The sequence below is a fragment of the Panthera tigris genome, chromosome C1 (assembly GCF_018350195.1).
Source record: "Panthera tigris isolate Pti1 chromosome C1, P.tigris_Pti1_mat1.1, whole genome shotgun sequence".
In the NCBI taxonomy this organism is placed as follows: domain Eukaryota; kingdom Metazoa; phylum Chordata; class Mammalia; order Carnivora; family Felidae; genus Panthera; species Panthera tigris.
Window position 1 is genome coordinate 185,362,344 of NC_056667.1, and position 20,452 is coordinate 185,382,795.

General features: G+C 33.9%; 1 protein-coding gene and 1 pseudogene across 10 annotated transcripts in view; one reads left to right on the top strand and one right to left on the bottom strand.

Annotated features, from left to right (window-relative positions):
• FAM126B (family with sequence similarity 126 member B) overlaps positions 1-20,452 on the bottom strand; it is a 90,354-nt gene that overhangs the window by 34,574 nt on the left and 35,328 nt on the right. For 6 of the 10 annotated variants that reach the window (XM_042995041.1, XM_007090007.3, XM_007090006.3 and 3 more), the window contains 5 exons: positions 11,433-11,515; positions 10,141-10,242; positions 5,532-5,711; positions 2,294-2,374; positions 266-381 (listed from right to left, as the gene is read on the bottom strand). In XM_042995041.1, coding sequence (XP_042850975.1) covers positions 266-381; positions 2,294-2,374; positions 5,532-5,711; positions 10,141-10,242; positions 11,433-11,483 — 530 coding nt within the window. In that variant the 5' untranslated portion in view covers positions 11,484-11,515. Of the gene's footprint in view, positions 1-265; positions 382-2,293; positions 2,375-5,531; positions 5,712-9,340; positions 9,397-10,140; positions 10,243-11,432; positions 11,516-11,866; positions 11,994-17,303; positions 17,349-20,452 lie in introns of those variants that run through there. The other 4 variants (XM_042995040.1, XM_042995042.1, XM_042995043.1 and 1 more) reach the window with 4 other exon arrangements.
• On the top strand, positions 11,802-12,070 carry LOC107180344 (annotated as a pseudogene).

Sequence of the window (20,452 nt, forward strand, 5' to 3'; positions counted from 1 at the left end):
ACCTTTTAACATATAGTGCTAGAACACAAACCTTGGTTTGGCTGACTTTATGCCCACACTTTTAGTTTTTATTTTGCTTTACACAAGATGACTACACACAGTACCATGCATTAGATGGATAGGTATTTCACTACTATAATGTATTTCACTAGTATGACATTTTAAACCTTTTGCTTCTTCTCTCACCAAACTTGAACCAAAGTAATTAGAGTTAACTATTAAGCATAAATTAATAATTATTACTATCTACAGTTTTGACCATTACCGGTTTTGTGCAGTGAATGTTTCCCTCTGAGGATGAAGATCACTATAAACAACCCTGATGAGATCATGCTGACACAATGCCCCTTCTGTCAAAGCCATGGATCCAATTGTTGAGGGCTACAAAAATAAGGTAAAGTATGAGACTGTGTCTTTAATATGAAGTAAAAATCTGTATCATATAAGGACATTTAGCTTTGTTTTAGCAGAAGGCAGTTTAAGACCATTTCTCTTATTTAAAACCTTTTGCATTTTTCAATTGCATACATTCTACAGCTCTTTTTGGAAATTATATATAATACATAAAACTAAAAATATACTGCTTTGTTTTTGGAAGATTATGGAATGAATCTACATTTAGAACACAGAATAAGAAAAGTTGCCAGAGGGGTGCCTGGAGCTCAGTCAGTTAAGTGCCTGACTCTGCTCATGCTCGCCCTCTCGCTCTCTCTCTCTCTCCCAAAAGAAAAAAAAAAGTTGCTGGAAAGACTAAAGGTTATAAAAACATCAATTTTATTTTTAAAATTAAAAAAATTTTTTTTCAGATTCATTAATTTTAATTTATTTGTATTCCAGAACACAAAGCAGGCTTGAGACTTCACTGTACATTTAAATTCTGCAGTTTGTCTAATTTCAGGTAGGTAGATACTTTCACTAATCCCATTCTACAATGAAGAAAACAAGGTGCATGGGTTAAATAGGTGATGAGGATCAAGGAGTACACTTGTCATGATGAGCACTAGATGAAGTAATGGAATTGTTGAAATCACTATAGTGTATACCTGAAACTAATATAACACTATATGTTAACTGTAATTAAAATAAAAACTTAAAGGTACAGAGAGTTATAAACAATATTTAACACTATAATCAAATGTCTCTTTACTAGTGACACGATTGATTAGATGTTCCTAAAGTTAGAAGCATCCATTCATAAATGTTTCACTATCCTCTATTTTATTTTGTAACATGATACACAGAACTTAATTAAAATCTAATTAAGATTATATTCTCAGAAATATTTTATGCTAAAACAAGTCTTGGCTAAATAAGAGGCATTCTATTTCCAATACACAATGAAGTCCCACGGGAATTAATTAAGAAAATAAATAGCAGCATGGAGTTGTGAAACAAGAGGATACTGTTTACTGATAAGAAAATGGAAAATAATTTTTGGACTACTGGTAAAGTTTCTTTAAGTGCTTTCCTTATAACTTTATACACCAAAGGCCACTATAGACCTGAAGCTTGATTCATAGAATATATCCTTAAATAAAGCAGGCAGAAGGATTTCAGCTTAACAGCAGCCTTCTACCTATTATGATTATCAGGGTTCTCACATTGTTCAAATAAATATAAGCAAAACTCAAAGGTGTGCTGTTAATGAATAGACACAGTGCGTCAGTTATAGACTCCTTTAAATGGAAATAATTGGTATTAATATCCTTTTAAGTAGACAGTTTCCTAAAAAATAATAAAAAAATCAATCTAACACAGATTTCTAATGAATATGGAAGACTTCAAAAAATTAAAGAATATTTTTAAAAATTCATAAAAGACTAATAAAAAAGTGAAAATGATAGTGGTATAAGAATGAAAAAGAAATAAATAAGAACTAGAGGAAATTTTCCATTAATTACTTTCTGCCTCTCTTGATAACAGCATAGCTTTACACCACTAACAGGCACCTACTGTTAAGAAGTAAATCAATAAAGATGTGTTAGTGTTTATCTCTGGTGAAAAATTGACTTTGATCTCTTATTCAATATAATTTTTTATAAAAATTTTTTTCATGTTTATTTTGAGAGGAAGAGAAAGAGAAAGTGTGAGCGGGAGAGGGGCAGAGAGGAGAGAGAGAATCCCCAGCAGGCTCTGTGCAGTGCAGAGCCTGACGAGGGGCTCTACCTCACAGACCATGAGATCATGATCTGAGCAAAAATCAAGAGTTGGACACTTAACTGACTGAGCCATCCAGGCACCCCATCTTACTCAGAGTAATTTTAAATAATTCTACCTTTCCAATCTTACTTACCTCATGGTATATTGAAGGCTTGGATAAGGAAGGGATAGTAAAAGACAGAACTTTATTGTTTCCATCTTTATCAGCAATTTCCTATAGTTAAAAAATACATACAAAGATAAATAATCACAGGGCTATAAGAAAAAAATTCTTAATTTACCAATATATCATTGACAACTGAGGAAGAGTTTTAGAAATAGCAATATACAAAAAATATTACTATCCTAGTGTATCTTTTCTAACCTATTAGCAAATTACACAGTTTAGTAGTTGAGTTACCCTCTGAGAGATATGCAGCACAATACTGTAACTAAATCAAATGCAATGTGACAGCAAAGACATAAAGCAGGCACACAAATCATCTTTCATGTTAAATTTACAGATAGGACAGGGAGATTATAAGCAATTAGATCTGAGTCAAACAGATTATATGTTTTAGCCAAGAAATACTTATTAAATAAGAAAAAACACATTATTCTAACACAGAATGAATCCTGACTAAAAAAACCTGTTACAATTATTCAGCAAAAGACTAATGACCCAATTTAAGCTACGTATTAACATAATGAATATTAGTCCAAGTGATTAAAAATAGATTCATATTTAAGTAATTTTTACTGAATTGCAAGAAAATTGTTTTCTTTTAAAAGCACTTTATCTTTCAATGAAAAGGACAATGGTGTCCTTCATTTCTAGTCTCTGGTACCTCTGGTGGTCTACAGGTATCAATAAAAATCTGCCTATAGACACTAGCATATAGAGGGGTGAAATGCTCCTCCATTACCACTCTTTTCCTCTACTGCCTCATTTGGTCTATGTTTCTTTTACATATCAATTAATTTTAATTAATTAATTTTACATATTAATCCACATTAATATATTCATAATTAGCATAAAATCCAGAGAGAGAAGGCTGCCCCCTTAGTAGACCTAGAAGAAAGGTCGGAGACAGACTGAGAGTTACACAGCACAAATGGAAGAAACAACAACAATAACTATCATCAACAAAACAAAAACCCAAAAGAACTTCTCTGTAGGGCTCATTTCTGAGTTTAATATGTCACAGGAGAGTACCAATTATATGTGAACATTGGCCTTACCTCTAATTTTGGCAGGAAAATGGGTTTAAAAATTCCTTGGAGAGATCATTTAACTATTTTGTAGTCAAACTAGTTATTACCACATTCAGGCCAGTATGCCTCAGAGAAAGTCTACGGTAAGACGGATGGACCTAATTTAAGTTAGGCAATACGAGTTTAATTTTTATTCCTAAATTTCAAATTAAGCCAAATAACTTTTATTTATATTTGTGTGTTCTTGAAGAAGGATGTTCTACAGTTTGTTTAAGCTGAGGGCAATATAAAACTCCCTCTGAGGCTATGTGAAACAAGAGAGAAGTTCTCGAGAGGGAAAGTGAAAAAAAGAAAATAAATATATAAAAGAAACCCTAGGTGGTAAGAAAAATTGAGAGCCACAGAGAAGAAAGACCACAGACAGTAAATGAATTAGAAGAAGACAGAAGCATGGGTTACATTCTGATATATAACTGACCATTTACTTTGTAAGTACACTATTTTTAAGATGCTAAAAGATAATTAAACCATAGCACCAATAAGCACTGTTAAGAACTTGTCAGCATCCTGCTTAAAAATACTTTGCTTCATTTGTCCCACTACTGAATTTTATTACGTTAAAAAAATGAGTAAAAGATAGCTTAATTTTCAACATAATTGAAAATACCAAATTCAATTATTTTTTTTTAATTTTTTTTTAACGTTTATTTATTTTTGAGACAGAGAGAGACAAAGCATGAACGGGGGAGGGGCAGAGAGAGAGGGAGACACAGAATCGGAAGCAGGCTCCAGGCTCTGAGCCATCAGCCCTGAGCCCGACGCGGGGCTCGAACTCACGGACCGCGAGATCGTGACCTGAGCTGAAGTCGGATGCTCAACCGACTGAGCCACCCAGGCGCCCCACCAAATTCAATTATTAAATCAACATACATCTACTAAGTGCCTGTGCTAAGTACTAGAGGAGAGAGTAATATATGAAACAAATTTCCTGCTTTAAAAGAAAAAACAATCAGGCAAGTTGGCAAATTAGAGAATTTTATACCTAGACCAGCTTTTCATATAAAAAAACCTCTCCCTTAATACTACTTGATACTGCTACTACTATTAATGACATTTATTAAACACCTCAGGTAGTATGTGGATTCTCCTAATTGTTTTTTTGTTTTTAAGATTTTATTTTTAAGCAATCTCTAAACTCAATGTGGGGCTCAAACTCACAACCCCAAGATCAAGAGTTGTATGCTCTACCAACTGAAACAGCCAGGCACGCCTCTCCTAATTGTTTTTAATCCTGTTAACAATGTTTTATTTTTGTTTTACAGATGAAGCAACTGAAGTCAAGATATTAAGTAACCTGACCAAATTTAAAACAGCAAACAAATGGCAGGGCCTAGTTTTAAATAAAATACAAATGATTCCAAAGGCCATACTCCTTTCTTCAGATATATGTTCCAGGGATAGAAATGTTTTCTAATGATCTTTTAAGGGATAATACTTTGAGGGTTGAACATTGGTATAGAAAAATATTTATTTACAGTGAAACTCAATGTTTTGTGAGGTACTTTACCCTTGCTGGGATGACCACTGGGTGTTATATGTAAGTGATGAATCACTAAAGTCTACTCCTGATATCATTATTACACTATATATTAACTAACTTGGATTTAAATTTGAAAAATTAATATGGAAAAAAAAATTTATTATGTGGAGTGCTTGTTTACAATGAATACTAAATACAAAGGATATCTTCAAAGAGCAGGAATTTCAATACCAAAGTCCTAACTGGACACTGTGGGGAAAAAAACCCCAGAATAATGTTTAAGATACTTAAGAATTTCTTAGAAGAATTTCTAACAATACAGTGTCAAGTATATATTTTATCAAATGATTATTCAAAATAAATTTCAAAAATTTTAAATGGAGCACATTCATAAACATTGGTCAAATAAAGTAATTTAAAGATAAGTCATAAAACATTAACAATGCTATCAATTACAATATTTTCACCTATTTTATAAAATGCATTATTGGCAATTACTTATTAAGCCTCTCATAAATTCAAATAAATTACTCAGTAGACCTTTCAATTTATTTTTTTAATAAATATTCTTTAAGTATTACTTCAGAAAATTTTTACAAAATACTTAAAGTTTCCCAAACTATCTTTTTCAACTTACCAAATTGTAAATTCCTAACAGAAGTGCTTCAATGCAACCATTACTCTGTCTGTCTCGGCTAACTGTAAGCCGTAAATAAACCCACATTAATTCCGGCAAGAACTGCAGTGTGAACCTCTTAAGTCGAACTTCAGAGCTACGATAGAGCTCAAACAGCTGGTGGCAGACAGGCTCCAGAAGCTAAAAGGAAAATAAAGTACATTAGCTATTTCTATTCATTTGCTGTAACTGTGTTTTTTTTAAAGCACATATACTTGTGTAATATTTAAAAAATAAATTTTCAGTATTAATTTTTGCATATTTTGAATCAATGTGTCCCAAACCTTAATCTCTACTTATGCACAGAGACTATATATTAAACTGACCAATTTACTAACTATAAGTATTTTGTGCCCATATAATATCAACTTATTTTTCAATACACTGATCCGTTAAATTTGTTAGATAATTATTTAACCAATGTACTACATTTATATTAAGTTTCCTTTTCTATTATTATCAGCCCTTACTATCCTCCACTTTAAAAAGTTTCTATTGAAAGAAAATAACTTCAAATGCTCTTGTTGGAAATAAACTTTAAATCTCAACTTAGATTATGATTTAAATAAAATTATATACTACTCAGTAGACAAAGGGATTTTGCAATATATAATAATTGGATATCCAAAATGTTAGCTAATATTTTACATACATACAAGTAAAACAAATGAATTACTTTTATGTTTTAAGACTGACCTAAATTCTACTAATTATATTTAAAGATTTTGAAAATATAGGAATAGCTTTTTTAGTGTTAAATTTTTCATATGATATCACACAATAGGACTTATGAAGATCTTTTTCACCTTGAAAACTAAAGAAAATGAGCAGGTTAAATAAATCTCTCCCTTTTTCCTAATCATGTACTGCCAATCTAAAACGGTTTTGTTCAAATAACTATAGACTACACAAAACTGGGTATGATTTTAAAATGCAAATAACACATTGACAAGAAACTATAAAAAATGTCTAAATTAAAATTTAATACTAGCTTTAAAATGAATCATTCAGTATTTATATGCTACCTTCTTTTCTGAATGATTAAATAATGCATATACATTTGGAAATCTGTTTGAATGAAGTTATATAGGTCTGTAATAACCTAACTGTCTAGAATAAGTCACTACTTTCAAGATTGCAAATCAAAAATCAACAAACCCAATGTTAACTGTACAGTTAATATATTTAGATGAGCTAAGCTTAGCTCTTAGGGAATGACTTTAAAGCTAAAAAAGTTCACACACATGTACACCCTCGTGTCTAGTAACTACTAGGCCCATTATGTGAAATCACTGTCATAATATTTACAATCTTCAAAAAATTTCAATTCTCCCCTTAAACAGAAGTCTAGACTAGTCAGACAATTTGCTCAAAGTCACAGAAGTTAGTGGTGGAGGAAGACACTTAAAATTCAGGTCTTCGAACACCAAGTTGATGCTTCCACTATCCCACATTTCTTATACTAGAATGAAAGTTGAGAGTAGGAGGTGAGGATTATTTAACTACAAATAGTATATTCCGTGTAGTGTCAATAATGAAGTAATAAATTTCTGAAAATAGTCAACTGCTGGTATCTTTTTAAAGTACTGACAAAAAAGCTCTTTTGGGGAATTAAAGATTGCTGCTCTCATAAGTGTATTTATTAAAAATATATATCTATGTTTTAAATCTATTTTTCTCTTTAGTCAAAGACTCCAGAATTGCTGCCTCTCAATTTTATTTGCCATGGTACAATTATGATTCGTTTCTGTTATAAAGACCTTAACTTCCCTTCCTCAGTAGCAAGAACCACAATGGCATGTAAAAGACTACATTTTAACTAAGCATAGCAAAGAAATACAGAGTTGTCAAAATTTTTACTCTGCTTTTTTTAAAAATGGGGAGGAGGAGGAGTTTGGTCAGAAATCAATGATGAAGGAATGAGGAGGGATAACTGCAGGAGCAATCTTTGAGGTGGCCAGAGAAGATGTGATCCAGGCCTAAGTACAAGAGACACTTTGATACCACCTGAGACACTTCATCCACTGAACAGCAGAAAAGGCAAAAGAATGTAGGTGGAAAAGCTGGTAGAGTGGTAGATAGGAAGGGGAAAATATGAGAGTTCCCAATTATCTTCTTCTTTTTTAAGGACACAGAAAGCAAGCTGGAGATGAGGAAAAGGAGGGTAAGAGTATGAGGAAAGAGAAGGTGTAAAATGCAGTGGGACAGTGTACCAAGAAAGTAAAGCAAGAATGCAAGGCAGTATTATGTGACCTTGAGCCTTTTAGTCCTGCATTTAAAGTGGAGAAAGTCAACAAAACTGTGTTCTGCAAGTATGTTCTGCTGCTCAGGTACAGGCCTGAAGAAGATGGATGGCTGGATTTTTTCCAGTGTTGAGATTTTCCCCCAAAGAAAAAGAACTAATGAATGGAATGAGAAGCAAAGGAGCTAAGAATGTTTGCAAGGAAATGACCTATGAAAATTTAGCTGGGTAAAGAGAGAAGTGAGCCATGTGAAGGAAGAAGGAAAGGGAATCAAATCATGAAAAAGTGATAGGGTTAACATAACGATTAGATGGAGGTCTTCCTGAAGGGGAAGAACTGCAAGAGTGACTAGAGGATCTGGAACAAAGGCAATGAGGAAAATTAAGCAATATGTTTGGTGTGGAAACCTCTAGAACAAAGGAAATGAGGAAAATTAAGCAATAAGTTTGGTGTAGAGATTAAAATTTCAGCTGCAGTACAGGTTGGCCATGATACGTAATACTAAACTAGGAAATACACTTTCTTAAGAACTTTTAAGGTCTTTAAAGCAAAACTGTAAGATCACCATAAGCTTAAATTAATATTATATGTGGCATGTGACGATTTTCTGAAATAATTTCCTGTTAACTAAGTAAAACAGTTACATTTCAGAATACAATAAAATCAGGACTAAAAGGGGCCTCCTTCTATAACTGAAATCCAGAATTAGTTTGAGATTCTATAGAGCTCTACATTCTGCTTTTCTGAAATATGACCACATGGTTAGAACCTTATAACCTGACAGGAGAAAAGATGGAAAGACAGCTCTGCTCTGGCAACTGGTTGATTATAATGACTACTGTTGAGCTTTTATCTCTCAAGCTGTAATTTTCCAATTCTACCCATGATAAGGTCTCATACATTATTATGAAGTATTACAATATAAAGTAATGTGAATAACTTTTTTTAATGTCAGAGCTTCTAAAGTATAAAAAAGGAAACCAATCCTTTTTATATACTTGAGTGTTAATGAAAATGATAGCATTTTAGAATCTCATTTTGTGTTTCACTATTCTTCTAATCAATATTTACTAAGTGTTCATTATGTACATGATAATATAGTAGATTCTAGGGAAGTAACAAATACAGACTATATGACCACTGCTCATGAAGAGCTTACAATGTAAAGAGAAAGCATAAAACAAATTTTAATAAGCAAAGCTTAAATGTTAAGACAGTGCAAAACAAGGGGTAGGAAATAACACACATTCATTATTCAAACAGAATTCTGAAAACTCCTAACCAAAAAGGATATGAATATATATACATTACTACACCTAAAGTTATAAAACATAAATACACAGCAAGAGAAAAAGAAGCAAATGAATCCTGCAATTGCTGCTATAAACAGCAACAGATGCAAGCCTAACTGAGAGCCAATCCAAGTTTAGGAGATAGTAAAGAAAGAGGTCAATAAAGCAAGCTTTTAGTGGTAGGACAAAAATTAAGATGCACTTTAAATTAAGCTGCTGGTTAGGAGATGATTACCTGAACTTCTTCAAACTCACTCCAGTACACAGCAGAGGCACTCTTGGAGGCTGTATCTGGGAAGATAAGAAGCTACTTTCCTGTGTGTTCCTTTCATTTTCATTTTAAAGCATACATGAATCCAGTGGTGATAAAACTATATGTCATACTATTGTGTTAATGGAAAGATAATGTGTGTATTTTGCATAAATTAACATATAGATTCAACAGCTGAATTTTTTTTTCCTTCTTCTATCACAAAGCTGAATAACAGGAAACTCTTACTCTAAGTTTATTGATCTTAACTATTTAGGCTAAATAGTGCTTTCTCCAATCATTTTCAAGCTAAATTTACTAGCAGCATCATTTCATGTTACCAGTTTGAGTTCACTGATCAGAGTAATATATACACTTCCACACTGTCAATAAAATAACAGCAAACATACTTAAAATTAAAAAAAGCTGAATCAGTGTAAGGCTAACATTTGGATTCTAGAAAAGGAAACATCCCAAACAGAAACAGAGAAAAGTTTCAAATAAATAAGTAATCTATTGAGATGATGGTCACTCAGATCAAGACTCAAAACATACAGTCCTCAACAGGAACAAATCTGTCAAAACATTTAAAAATATAAAGAGGGAAGGGAAAGGGAAAGGGAAAGCCAAAGCAACTATCAGAATGAAAAACAGTAGAAAGTTTTCCAGTTCCATAAGAAGGATTTTAAAAAAGAGGAGGGAAAACTACAAAACTTACATATGTGTTTCAGTACACATATTTCACTTTACTATGTTGAAATTATTTTTCTTATAAGCTTTCCTACCTCATTATTCGAATCTTGAATAACTTTATAGAGGGCTGGGACCAGTGTTTTTTTCCGGTGTAAAGTTGCTGCATAATTGGTGATCTGAGTGTCAGGTAACGCCTAAAAGAAACATCAAAGGAAATCAAAAGCAAACTTAATATTTGGGAAGTCAGGAAATATATTTTACCTCAGTTTCTCTTGAAAAGATTTATGATAGAGTCAATTAAGAAAAGTAAAGATAATTAATACAAGAAATATCATTAGAGTTAATAAGACAAATTGTTAGGATGTTATAGTGTACAGTTCTTCTAACTAGTCAACCATGAAAAATGATTAGAAATCACACGTACCAAGATTTGCTGAAAAGGGTCACTTTAAACTAACCTACTCTAGGGGTGCTTGGGTGGCTCAGTCAGTTAAGCATCCGACTTCAGCTCAGATCATGATCTCACAGTCTGGGAGTTCGAGCCCCACGTCGGGCTCTGTGCTGACAGCTCAGAGACTGAAGCCTGCTTTGGATTCTGTGTCTCCCTCTCTCTCTGCCCCTCCCCTACTCATGCTCTGTCTCTCTCTGTCTCAAAAATAAATAAAAACACTAAAACAACAACAACAACAAAAAAAAAACTAACCTAGTCTAAAAAAAAAATAAGTATAGAATACACACACACACACACACACACACACACACACACAATAAGTTTTATTTATTTTGGGGGAGGGAAAGAGGGCAGGGAGAGGGGGAGAGAGAATCCCGAGCAGGCTCTGCACCCTCAGTGCAGAGCCTGATGTGGGGCTCAAACTCACAAACTGTGAGATCATGACCTGAGCTGAAATAAAGAGTTGGATGCTTAACCGACTGAACCACACAGGCGCCCCTAGAATATATTTTTATTCTTGCGTTTTATACTTATGAAACATTTATTTCTATTAGTGTTCAGAAGTTATATAGTTTTAAATAAAATCAATGAATGATTTTTAATTACAGGAAATAAAAATATAAGACACAAATCCTATGTCTGTGCCTTATTAAAGCTGGGAAGCTTCCCCTTTTTTATTAAATATATTTAAAAATGGATATATCCCCTCATCAATCCTAACAACTATTTTTATTTTTCCATATTACCTTCTAGCCATTATTCACCTTAGTGCCTTTTTAAAGAGTTACAATTACAGAAACACATTATTTCATATTTTGCCATTTCCACTTCATATCATAACATTTGTTTCGGTTTCTCCAGAGCACATATTCACTGTTTGAATTATGGACATATAGAATCATATGATACATTCCTATCACCAATCCAATTTACCTTGAATTCTGATAACCATTCTTCCACAACACCACGTTCAGATCCCAGCATCTTCTTCTAACTTCTAGTCCTTTTTTTTATCTCTGAAAGAAAAAAAGCACCAAACTTGAAGATGGCATCATGTACTTAAAGAAACTACCAAAGGTAAAGGATGTGCACCTTTCACTAACAGAAAAACTAACCTTGTATATATTTTAGATAAGAAGGCTTACTTCTAGACTAGAGCTCAGTTAAAACAAAACTTATTTTTAAGAAATAAATTCTATTTTCAGGGATATATTTGAAACTTCTTTTCCTAATACTTTTATATTTTCCCCAAGAAATATATTTCAAAGTGGCAAAAACAAGTTTATACTTCCTCACAAGAACATGCCCCTTGTGAAGGACCTCTTCCACCTGTCCTGGAAGAGAAGAGGAAGTACAAGAAGAAACACCTGGTGCAGAGCCCCAACTCCTACTTCATGGACGTGAAGTGCCCAGGATGCTACAAAATCAACACCATCTTTAGCCATGCACAAATGGTTGTTTTGTGTGTTGGCTGTTCCACTGTCCTCTGCCAGCCTACAGGAGGAAAAGCAAGGCTTATAGAAGGATGCTCCTTCAGACGGAAGCCCTTAAAGCACCCGGACTCAAGATGAGTAAGAAACTATTCCAATAAACAGATTTGGGATAAAACAAAACCAAAACCAAAAAACAAGTTTACTGAGTAAAATCAAACTGCACATTACCCAAGACAAATGAATAGTCTATGCTTAGAGCTTCTGCCAAATATACAATTGGAATTAAGTTACATTTCATACAACAAACCATGTGACAGATTATAAATGACAAATATAGAAAAGCTAGAAATCAAGGGTCATATATTCAGCACACTGATTATAAATGTTTATATAAATAAGGGCTTTAAAGAAGGTAGATTTATATTTTTTCTATAATGGAAAAATATCCAAGTAGAAAAAGCAAGTTGTACAATTATGTGAACTATAATTCCATTAAAAAACTAAATAAAATGTGAAAAAAGCCTGGACGAATATATCCACTAAACTCTTTTAAGTGTTTACCTCTGAGGTAAGGAATACTGAGGATATTCTAATTATGTGTAACTCTTGAGTTACAGAAAAAAATTAAAACAGCCTATATTATTTTTAAAGTGAGAAAGACAATGAAAAGGTCTTGGATTTTAATTTAATTTAAAGGCTCAAAAAGTAAGAGCTAGGGGCACCTCGGTGGCTTAGTAGGTTAAGCGTCCAACTTCGGGAGAGGTCATGATCTCACAGTTTGTTAGTGCAAGCCCTGCATAGGGCTCTTTGTTGTCTGCCCAGAGCCTGCTTTGGATCTTCTGTCTCTGCCTCTCTGCCCCTTCCCTGCTCACACTCTGTCTCTCTTTCAAAAATAAATAAGCACTGAAAAAAAGAAAAAAGTTAAGAACTGGAAAAAATAAAGAACTTCTCTGAGGGGAGAATAATGTCTTCAAAGCAACTGAAATAAGTTTCTTTTTTTTTTTTTAACGTTTATTTATTTTTGAGACAGAGAGAGACAAAGCATGAACGGGAGAGGGTCAGAGAGAGGGAGACACAGAATCTGAAACAGGCTCCAGGCTCTGAGCTGTCAGCACAGAGCCCGACGCGGGGCTCGAACTCACGGACCGCAAGATCATGACCTGAGCCGAAGTTGGCCGCTTAACCGACTGAGCCACCCAGGCGCCCCTGAAATAAGTTTCTTTATTAAAAGATAGTATTTCCTAAAAGTGTGTCAAATTTCACACTAAATTTGTCCCTGTAAAAAGGAATCAGATTTTCTAATTCTCCCCCTTCAATTCCAAAAGGACTTTTTAATGTCTCTCTATAATGCACTATATCAAGTACGATGTAAGGAAGAAGTATGAAGAGGAGTAAGACATTCCCCTTATTTTCAAATAGCAAATGCTGTTAGGAGTAAGACATTTCCTTTATTTTCAAATAGCAAATGCTGTTAAGATAGACTGATGAATTTAGTCAAATAAATTTCTAGAGAAAAAAGATAGTAGGAAAACCTAACAGATTAAAAATAATCAATAACCAACATATGAATCTTTCTTGGACTCCGATTCAAACAATTAAAAAGTGTATGATACAACTGGAGAAAGCAGAACACGACTGGTTATTTGATGATATAAAATTAAGGAATTATCATAGGTTATTTTTATATTTGATAACTATTATAGTTAGGTTGGGTTTTTTTTTGTTTTTTGTTTTATTACTGCTTGTTTCTTAAAGTTACATACTGAAATATTTACTGGTGAAATGTGTCAGAGACTTGCTTTAAAATAATCAGGGCAGGGGCACCTGGGTGGCTCAGTCAGTTGAGTGCCCAACTCTTGATTTCAGCTCAGTCATGGTCCCAGGGTCGTGGGATTGAGCGCCACATCAGGCTCGGTGCTGAGTATGGAGTCCACTTGGGATCTTTCTCTCTCCCTCTGCCCCTCTCCCCCTGCTTGCGCTAGCGCTCTCTCTCTCTCTCTCTCTCTCTCAAAAATAAAAATAAATAAATAAATAAATAATCAATCAATCAATCAGGACAGGAGCAGGAGCAGTCAAAGAAGGAAAACTAATTAGGTATAGATGAAATATGACTGGCTATGAATTAATAACCATTCAAGCTGAATAACTGGTATATATGTTTTATTACACTAATGTCATTACTTTATTATAAGTTTGAAATGTTCCATAATAAAATTTCAGAAAAAAAGGATTAATAAACACTACATAAAAAGATAAACACAATACCCATACATACACAATTCTGCAAATAATTTCTGGGAGTTCAGATCAACTAAAGCTCATTAATAGACATGGACACTCAAGTTACAAACTCTTGCTGAAGAAATAAGACTCTTAAAACATAACTTCACAGGGGAGCCTGGGTGGCTCAGTCGGCTAAGCATCCGACTCTTGGTTTCAGCTCAGGTCATGATCTGAGGCTCATGAGCTTGAGCCTCACAGTGGGATCTGTGCTGCTTGGAATTCTTGGTCTCTCGCTCTCTGTCCGTCCCCCATTTTTGCTGCCCCCCCTCCTCGCTTGCTCTTTCTCAAAATGAATAAAAATTACACTATCAACAATAGCCAAAGTATGGAAAGAGCCCAAATGTCCATCGATGGATGAATGGATAAAGAAGATGTGGTGTATATATATAATGGAGTATTACTCGACAATCAAAAAGAATGAAATCTTGCCATTTGCAACTACATGGATGGAACTGGAGGGTATTTTGCTAAGTGAAATTAGTCAGAGAAAGACAAAAATCATACGACTTCACTCATATGAGGACTTTAAGAGACAAAACAGATGAACATAAGGGAAGGGGAACAAAATAATATAAAAACAGGGAGGGGGACAAAACCGAAGAGACTCATAAATATGGAAAACAAAATGAGGGTTACTGGAGGGGTTGTAGGAGAGGGATGGGCTAAATGGGTAAGGGGCACTAAGGAATCTACTCCTGAAATCATCATTGCACTATAAGCTAATTTGGATGTAAATTAAAAAAAATAAAAAACTAAAATAAATGAGGTCTAAAATAAATAATTTAAAAAAAAACCTTCACAAAATATAGCACAGCCATACATCCAAATGACAATGGCCTTCAAAGAAGTAATTTTGTGAGGTTCCCACATTTATTATGATGATTGTTCAAATCAATGTCAGAATTCCCTTTTTTCCTTTTAAACAACAGTTAAATGGTACTACCTTTTGAAACCTCGTTCTTCACCTAAAAATGGATTCCATGACAGGGCTATGATTAATGTACCTCTGACTCTACATAAATTATACCTCAATAAAAAATGTTTATGAACAATTGTCTAAATACCCTAAGGTAGTTGCCTCTGAAAGCTGCTCAGAACTCCAGGAGACGACTTTAAAGCAAAGGCAGGATTTAGTCAGAAATTCATTGATCGATTCCATAAGTATTTCTTAAACACAAATGACAGCCATTATGCTAGGAGCTGGTAATACAATGATAAAACCAGATGGAAAGTCACTATAATGAAGCATTTATCTAGTACAGAAAACTAAATGCATTTTTGCAAAGAGATGAAGAATAAGAAGTCATGACACACAAAAGCATAATAAAAGGAACCTAACATTGATGAGGGAATCAAAGAAGACTTCTCTAAGGCAACAGTTAAGGTGAGATAACAAAGATCAGTAGAATTAAAGAATTAGGAAAAGAGCATTCTCGAAAGAGGGAACAGCCTATATAATGGCCCTGTGGCAAGAAGAAAACACAGGAAATCTGAAAGAAGATCCAAGTGACCAAAAAGCAAGGGACAAACGTTGAGGGTGTAGAAAGGTAGGCATGGCCCAGATGGTATAAATAGGAATTTACAGTCTGCCTTAAGCGTAGAAAGTGACTAAGGATTTTAGGCAGATGTATTATAAGATTCAAGGTTTGAAAAGCTCACCTGGCTACAATGCAGAGAGAGGACTGTATCCTTTTCACATCTAGCTACAAATTTCCCAATAGTATGAAGACTAAAGAAATTTCAGTCTTGCCACAGCATTTGCTCTGAGAATTCCTACCAAGTCTCTGGAAACTAAAATACCTGAACAGCTACTGAGAATAAAAATGTTTTGGGGGAGCCTGGGTGGCTCAGTCAGTTGAGTGACCAACTTCAGCTCAGGCCATGATCTCACGGTTTGTGAGTTCGAGCCCCACGTCCGGCTCTGTGCTGACAGGTCAGAGCCTGGAGCCTGCTTCTGATTCTGTGTCTCCCTCTCTCTCTGCCCCTCCCCCACTCATGCTCTGTCTCTCTCTGTCTCAGAAATAAATAAACATTAAAAAAAAATTTTAAAGAAATGTTTTTGACTTACAAAGTACCTGAAAAATAAGTAAGCTAGGTTACATTTTTTTTTTTTTTTTTTTTAAATAGGCTTCACGCCCAGCCTGGAGCCCAACACAGGGCTTGAGCTCACAATCCTGAAATCAAGACCTGAACTGAGATTAAGTCAGACGCTTAACCAACTGAGCCACCCAGGTGGCCCAGATTACATTTTTATTAAGCTTCAAATAAAGTATATTAAAACAAAACCTACATTAGTTTCTTAGGAAATAATTTAAGTATAAATTCTAACATCTTCATCTCCCTTTAGTATTTTCTTTCCTCAAGTCTCTTATGAAGATATAAAAAGGGGCTGCTTTGTTAATATAATTTATAGCATCTTCTTCCTACCACTTTATCATTTCTAATGAGCTCAATGGAGCACAAGATTAAGAAGAAAAACAGAATTTTACATCCTCTTTGAAGAGTACTCCAGAAAAGAAGGTAAATACTTCTGATATATTTATTACCACGTAAGGAAGAAAAGCATAATTTCATTGTAGTGGTGACACCAAGGACTGATTTCCAATAAACAAATTGTAACTTAAAAAAACTCCTGTATCTCTATTGCCGGATTCCAACTGATTTTAATTTTTTATTTCCTGGAAAATTAAAAAGCGATTTCTGCCCTGCATATCAACTGCTATCTTTATAATTTTACAAATATATTTAGCTACAAATATGAATTAATGGTTGATAGTCAATTATTAAATAATGTTCAAATATTATAAATAGTATATGTATGTAAAAAAAAAAAAAAAAAAAAAAAAGGAAATCCCAACTATCCCACCCATGAAGATTAAACAGAGTCAACCATCTGGTATTTATTTTTCTTTCAAATATATATTTATGTATATGCATGTTTATATATAAGTGCATGTATATAGTTTATAGTCACATGTTCATCAGATGTAGTTTTCTACAATATGCTTTTTTCAGTTGCTAAAAATACGGAAGACCTATAGATCTCATTCTTTTTAACAGCCATAGAGCAATTAAGCCCAAAACTTACCATTTAATAGTTTACTGATAAACACATAGGTTGTTTTCAATTTTCCTATATTACAAAAAAAAAAAAAAAAATGCTGCAATGAACATCTTCATACTTATTTATGTATTTTCTGTTCTTTTCTGTAGTATCACTTGTAAAAACTGGATTTGAAATTTTAAGGTCACAGGATATAAATATTATTGATAGTATATCCAAATATAAATAAACTCTCAAAACCATACTCCATCTTTTTTTTTTAATGTTTATTTTTGAGAAAGAGAGAGAAAGAGACAGGGCTCAAGGAGGAGAAGGGCAGAGAGAGGGAGATACAGAATCCAAAGCAGGTTCCAGGCTCTGAGCTGTCAGAGCAGAGCCCAATGCAGGGCTCGAACTCACATATTGTGAGATCATGACCTGAGCCAAAGTCAGACGTTTAACCAACTGAACCACCCAGGTGCCCCCAATCATGTATTTTTAAAGCACATGACTGTCACATGTACAGAATAATTTCTCCCTACTCTACTTATAAAGCTAATACCTCAGCATGAAAATATCTAAATAAATCTAAATATAAAGGCTTTAACTGTCCTGCATTTATTAATATGATATACATGACTTTTAAAACTAAGATAATAAAAATTAGTATCAACATTCATACCTATTGCCAAAACATTAAAGATTTTATACACAAAATGCTGTGATGTATAAGATACCACGATATATGTTATTATATTTTAAAAATTGCTCTGCTTGTTTAGTTAAGTGTGAATCTTCTAAAATTAGAAATGACATTTATAGTTTAAACAATCTGGAAGTTACTTTAGAATGTGATATGAGATTAAGATCTAACAAATGTTTTTCTCCTGACAGCTCTAAATTGTTCTAATATATTTTATGTCCAGTTTTTCCTCAGTTACTTGAAATGCTATTTTTGTCACATACAAAAAGTCTTACATACATTTGGAACTATTTCTGAGCTACTTTCCCATTAATTTTGCACCAGGACTATAATGTTTTAATTACTGTAGCTTAGTAAAAAATATTCCAAGTCCCTTCTTGTATAGAGATTCTTTTTCCTAAAAATGTGTTTATTATTGCCTGCTTCCTTCTTCCAGAGGAATATTAGAATTATATTGATAAGTTTCTTTCCTACACTCCATTCTCATAGGAGTTTACAAATTAATTCCAAATCACATCTCCACAACATTGAGTTAACCCATACAGAAGCATGGCATTGCTCTCTATTAAAAATCCTCTTCTATACATCTTAATATAAATTTTATTTTTTCTTCATGTAGGTCAACACACTTCCAATTAAGTTGATTCCTGTATGGTTTATATTATCTTGTGACGCTGGTTCTTTTTCGTTATTATTTTTTTAAGTTTATTTATTTAGAGAGAGCTAGGGATGGGCAGAGAGAGAGAGAGAGAGAGAGAGAGAGAGAGAATCCCAAGCAGTCTCCGCAATGTCAGCGCAGAACCCAATGCAGGGCTCAATCCTAAAAACCATGAGATTGCGATCTGCACCGAAATCAAGACTAGGATCCTTGACTGACTGAGTCACCCAGCAGCCCCTTCACTGTGTTTTCTAACTAGCTATTGTTACACAAAAATAAACTTTAAAAAGTCAAAATGAGCAACTTAAAAAAATTTTTTTTAATGTTTATTCATTTTTGAGAGGCAGAGAGAGACATGGCATGAGCCGGGAAGGGGCAGAGAGAGAGGGAGACACAGAATCTGAAGCAGCCTCCAGGCTCTGAGTTGTCAACACAGATCCTGATATGGGGCTCAAAACCACGAACCTTGAGATCATAACCTGAGCTGAAGTCAGACACTCAACCGACTGACCACTCAGGTGCCCCCAAAATGAAGAAGTTTTTAACATAAATATTTAAAATATAAAAATGGTTTAAATCCAGGTTTTATGTTTTAGGAAAAATTTATAAACTAGTAAGTTATGTTTTTGCTAACTACAAGGGATTAGAAGATTTTTTAAATGTATGCTACTGCTTTATAGAAAAGGGCAAGGACAAGCAACTAAAATTAATATTTTTTTCCAATTCTCTACAAAGAACATCAACTGCTTTTAAAATAAAAAAGAAACCCAAATATTATTTTCAAAAAAATCCCACAAATCTTTTTATCTGTATATATTGCATCAGAATCCCTATTTGATATAGAGCCTGGAATACTTATTTTAAAAAGCTCCCCAAGTAATCCTTCAGAAAAAAAAAGAGAAAGTCTCACATTCAGGTTAAATTCATTATTTTAAATTCCTATCTAATCTCTTCTATAACAACAAATTTGTTTATCAAATCACTTTAGTTTCTACCAATACTATTTTTTTTTCTACCAATACTATTTTTAAAATGACTGCAAGGTAATACTTTTTTTCTTTAACATTTTTTTTTTCTTAGTGTTTATTTATTTTTGAGACAGAGAGAGACAGAGCATGAATGGGGGAGGGGCAGAGAGAGAGGGAGACATAGAATAAGAAGCAGGCTCCAGGCTCTGAGCTGTCAGCACAGAACCCGACATGGGGCTTGAACTCACGAACCCGCAAAATCACGACCTGAGCCAAAGTCGGACGCCTAACCCATTGAGCCACCCAAGAGTCCACGTAATACTTTTAAATACAGAAATACAGTGGTGTTAATAATTAAAACCAAATACCACCACATTTCTTCAACTCTACAATACTACTAATTTTAAGACTGTAATTTGTTCAGTAACAAATTTAAGTAGAAAATAAGAAACAAACCTTTATTAAAATGAAAAAATGTTTAACTAAAGGACAAAAACATAAGCTTATCCATATAATCACATATGACTTTTTAAATTATCCTTTATGCTGGGGTGCCTGGGTGGCTCAGTCGGTTGAGCATCTGACTTCGGCTCAGGTCATGATCTCTTAGTTGATGAGTTCGAGCCCTGCATCAGGCTCTGTGCTGACAGCTCAGAGTCTGGACCCGGCTTCAGATTCTATGTCTCCCTCTCTCTCTGCCCCTCCCCTGCTCATTCTCTGTCTCAAAAATAAATAAACATTAAAAAAAATTTTTAATTATGCTTTATGCTTCTGGACATCTTTGTTCTACTAGCCATAAGGCACACTCTCCCAGCCCTCTCTTTATGTCTGGATTAGACTCAGTTCAAATGTCACTTCCTCAGAG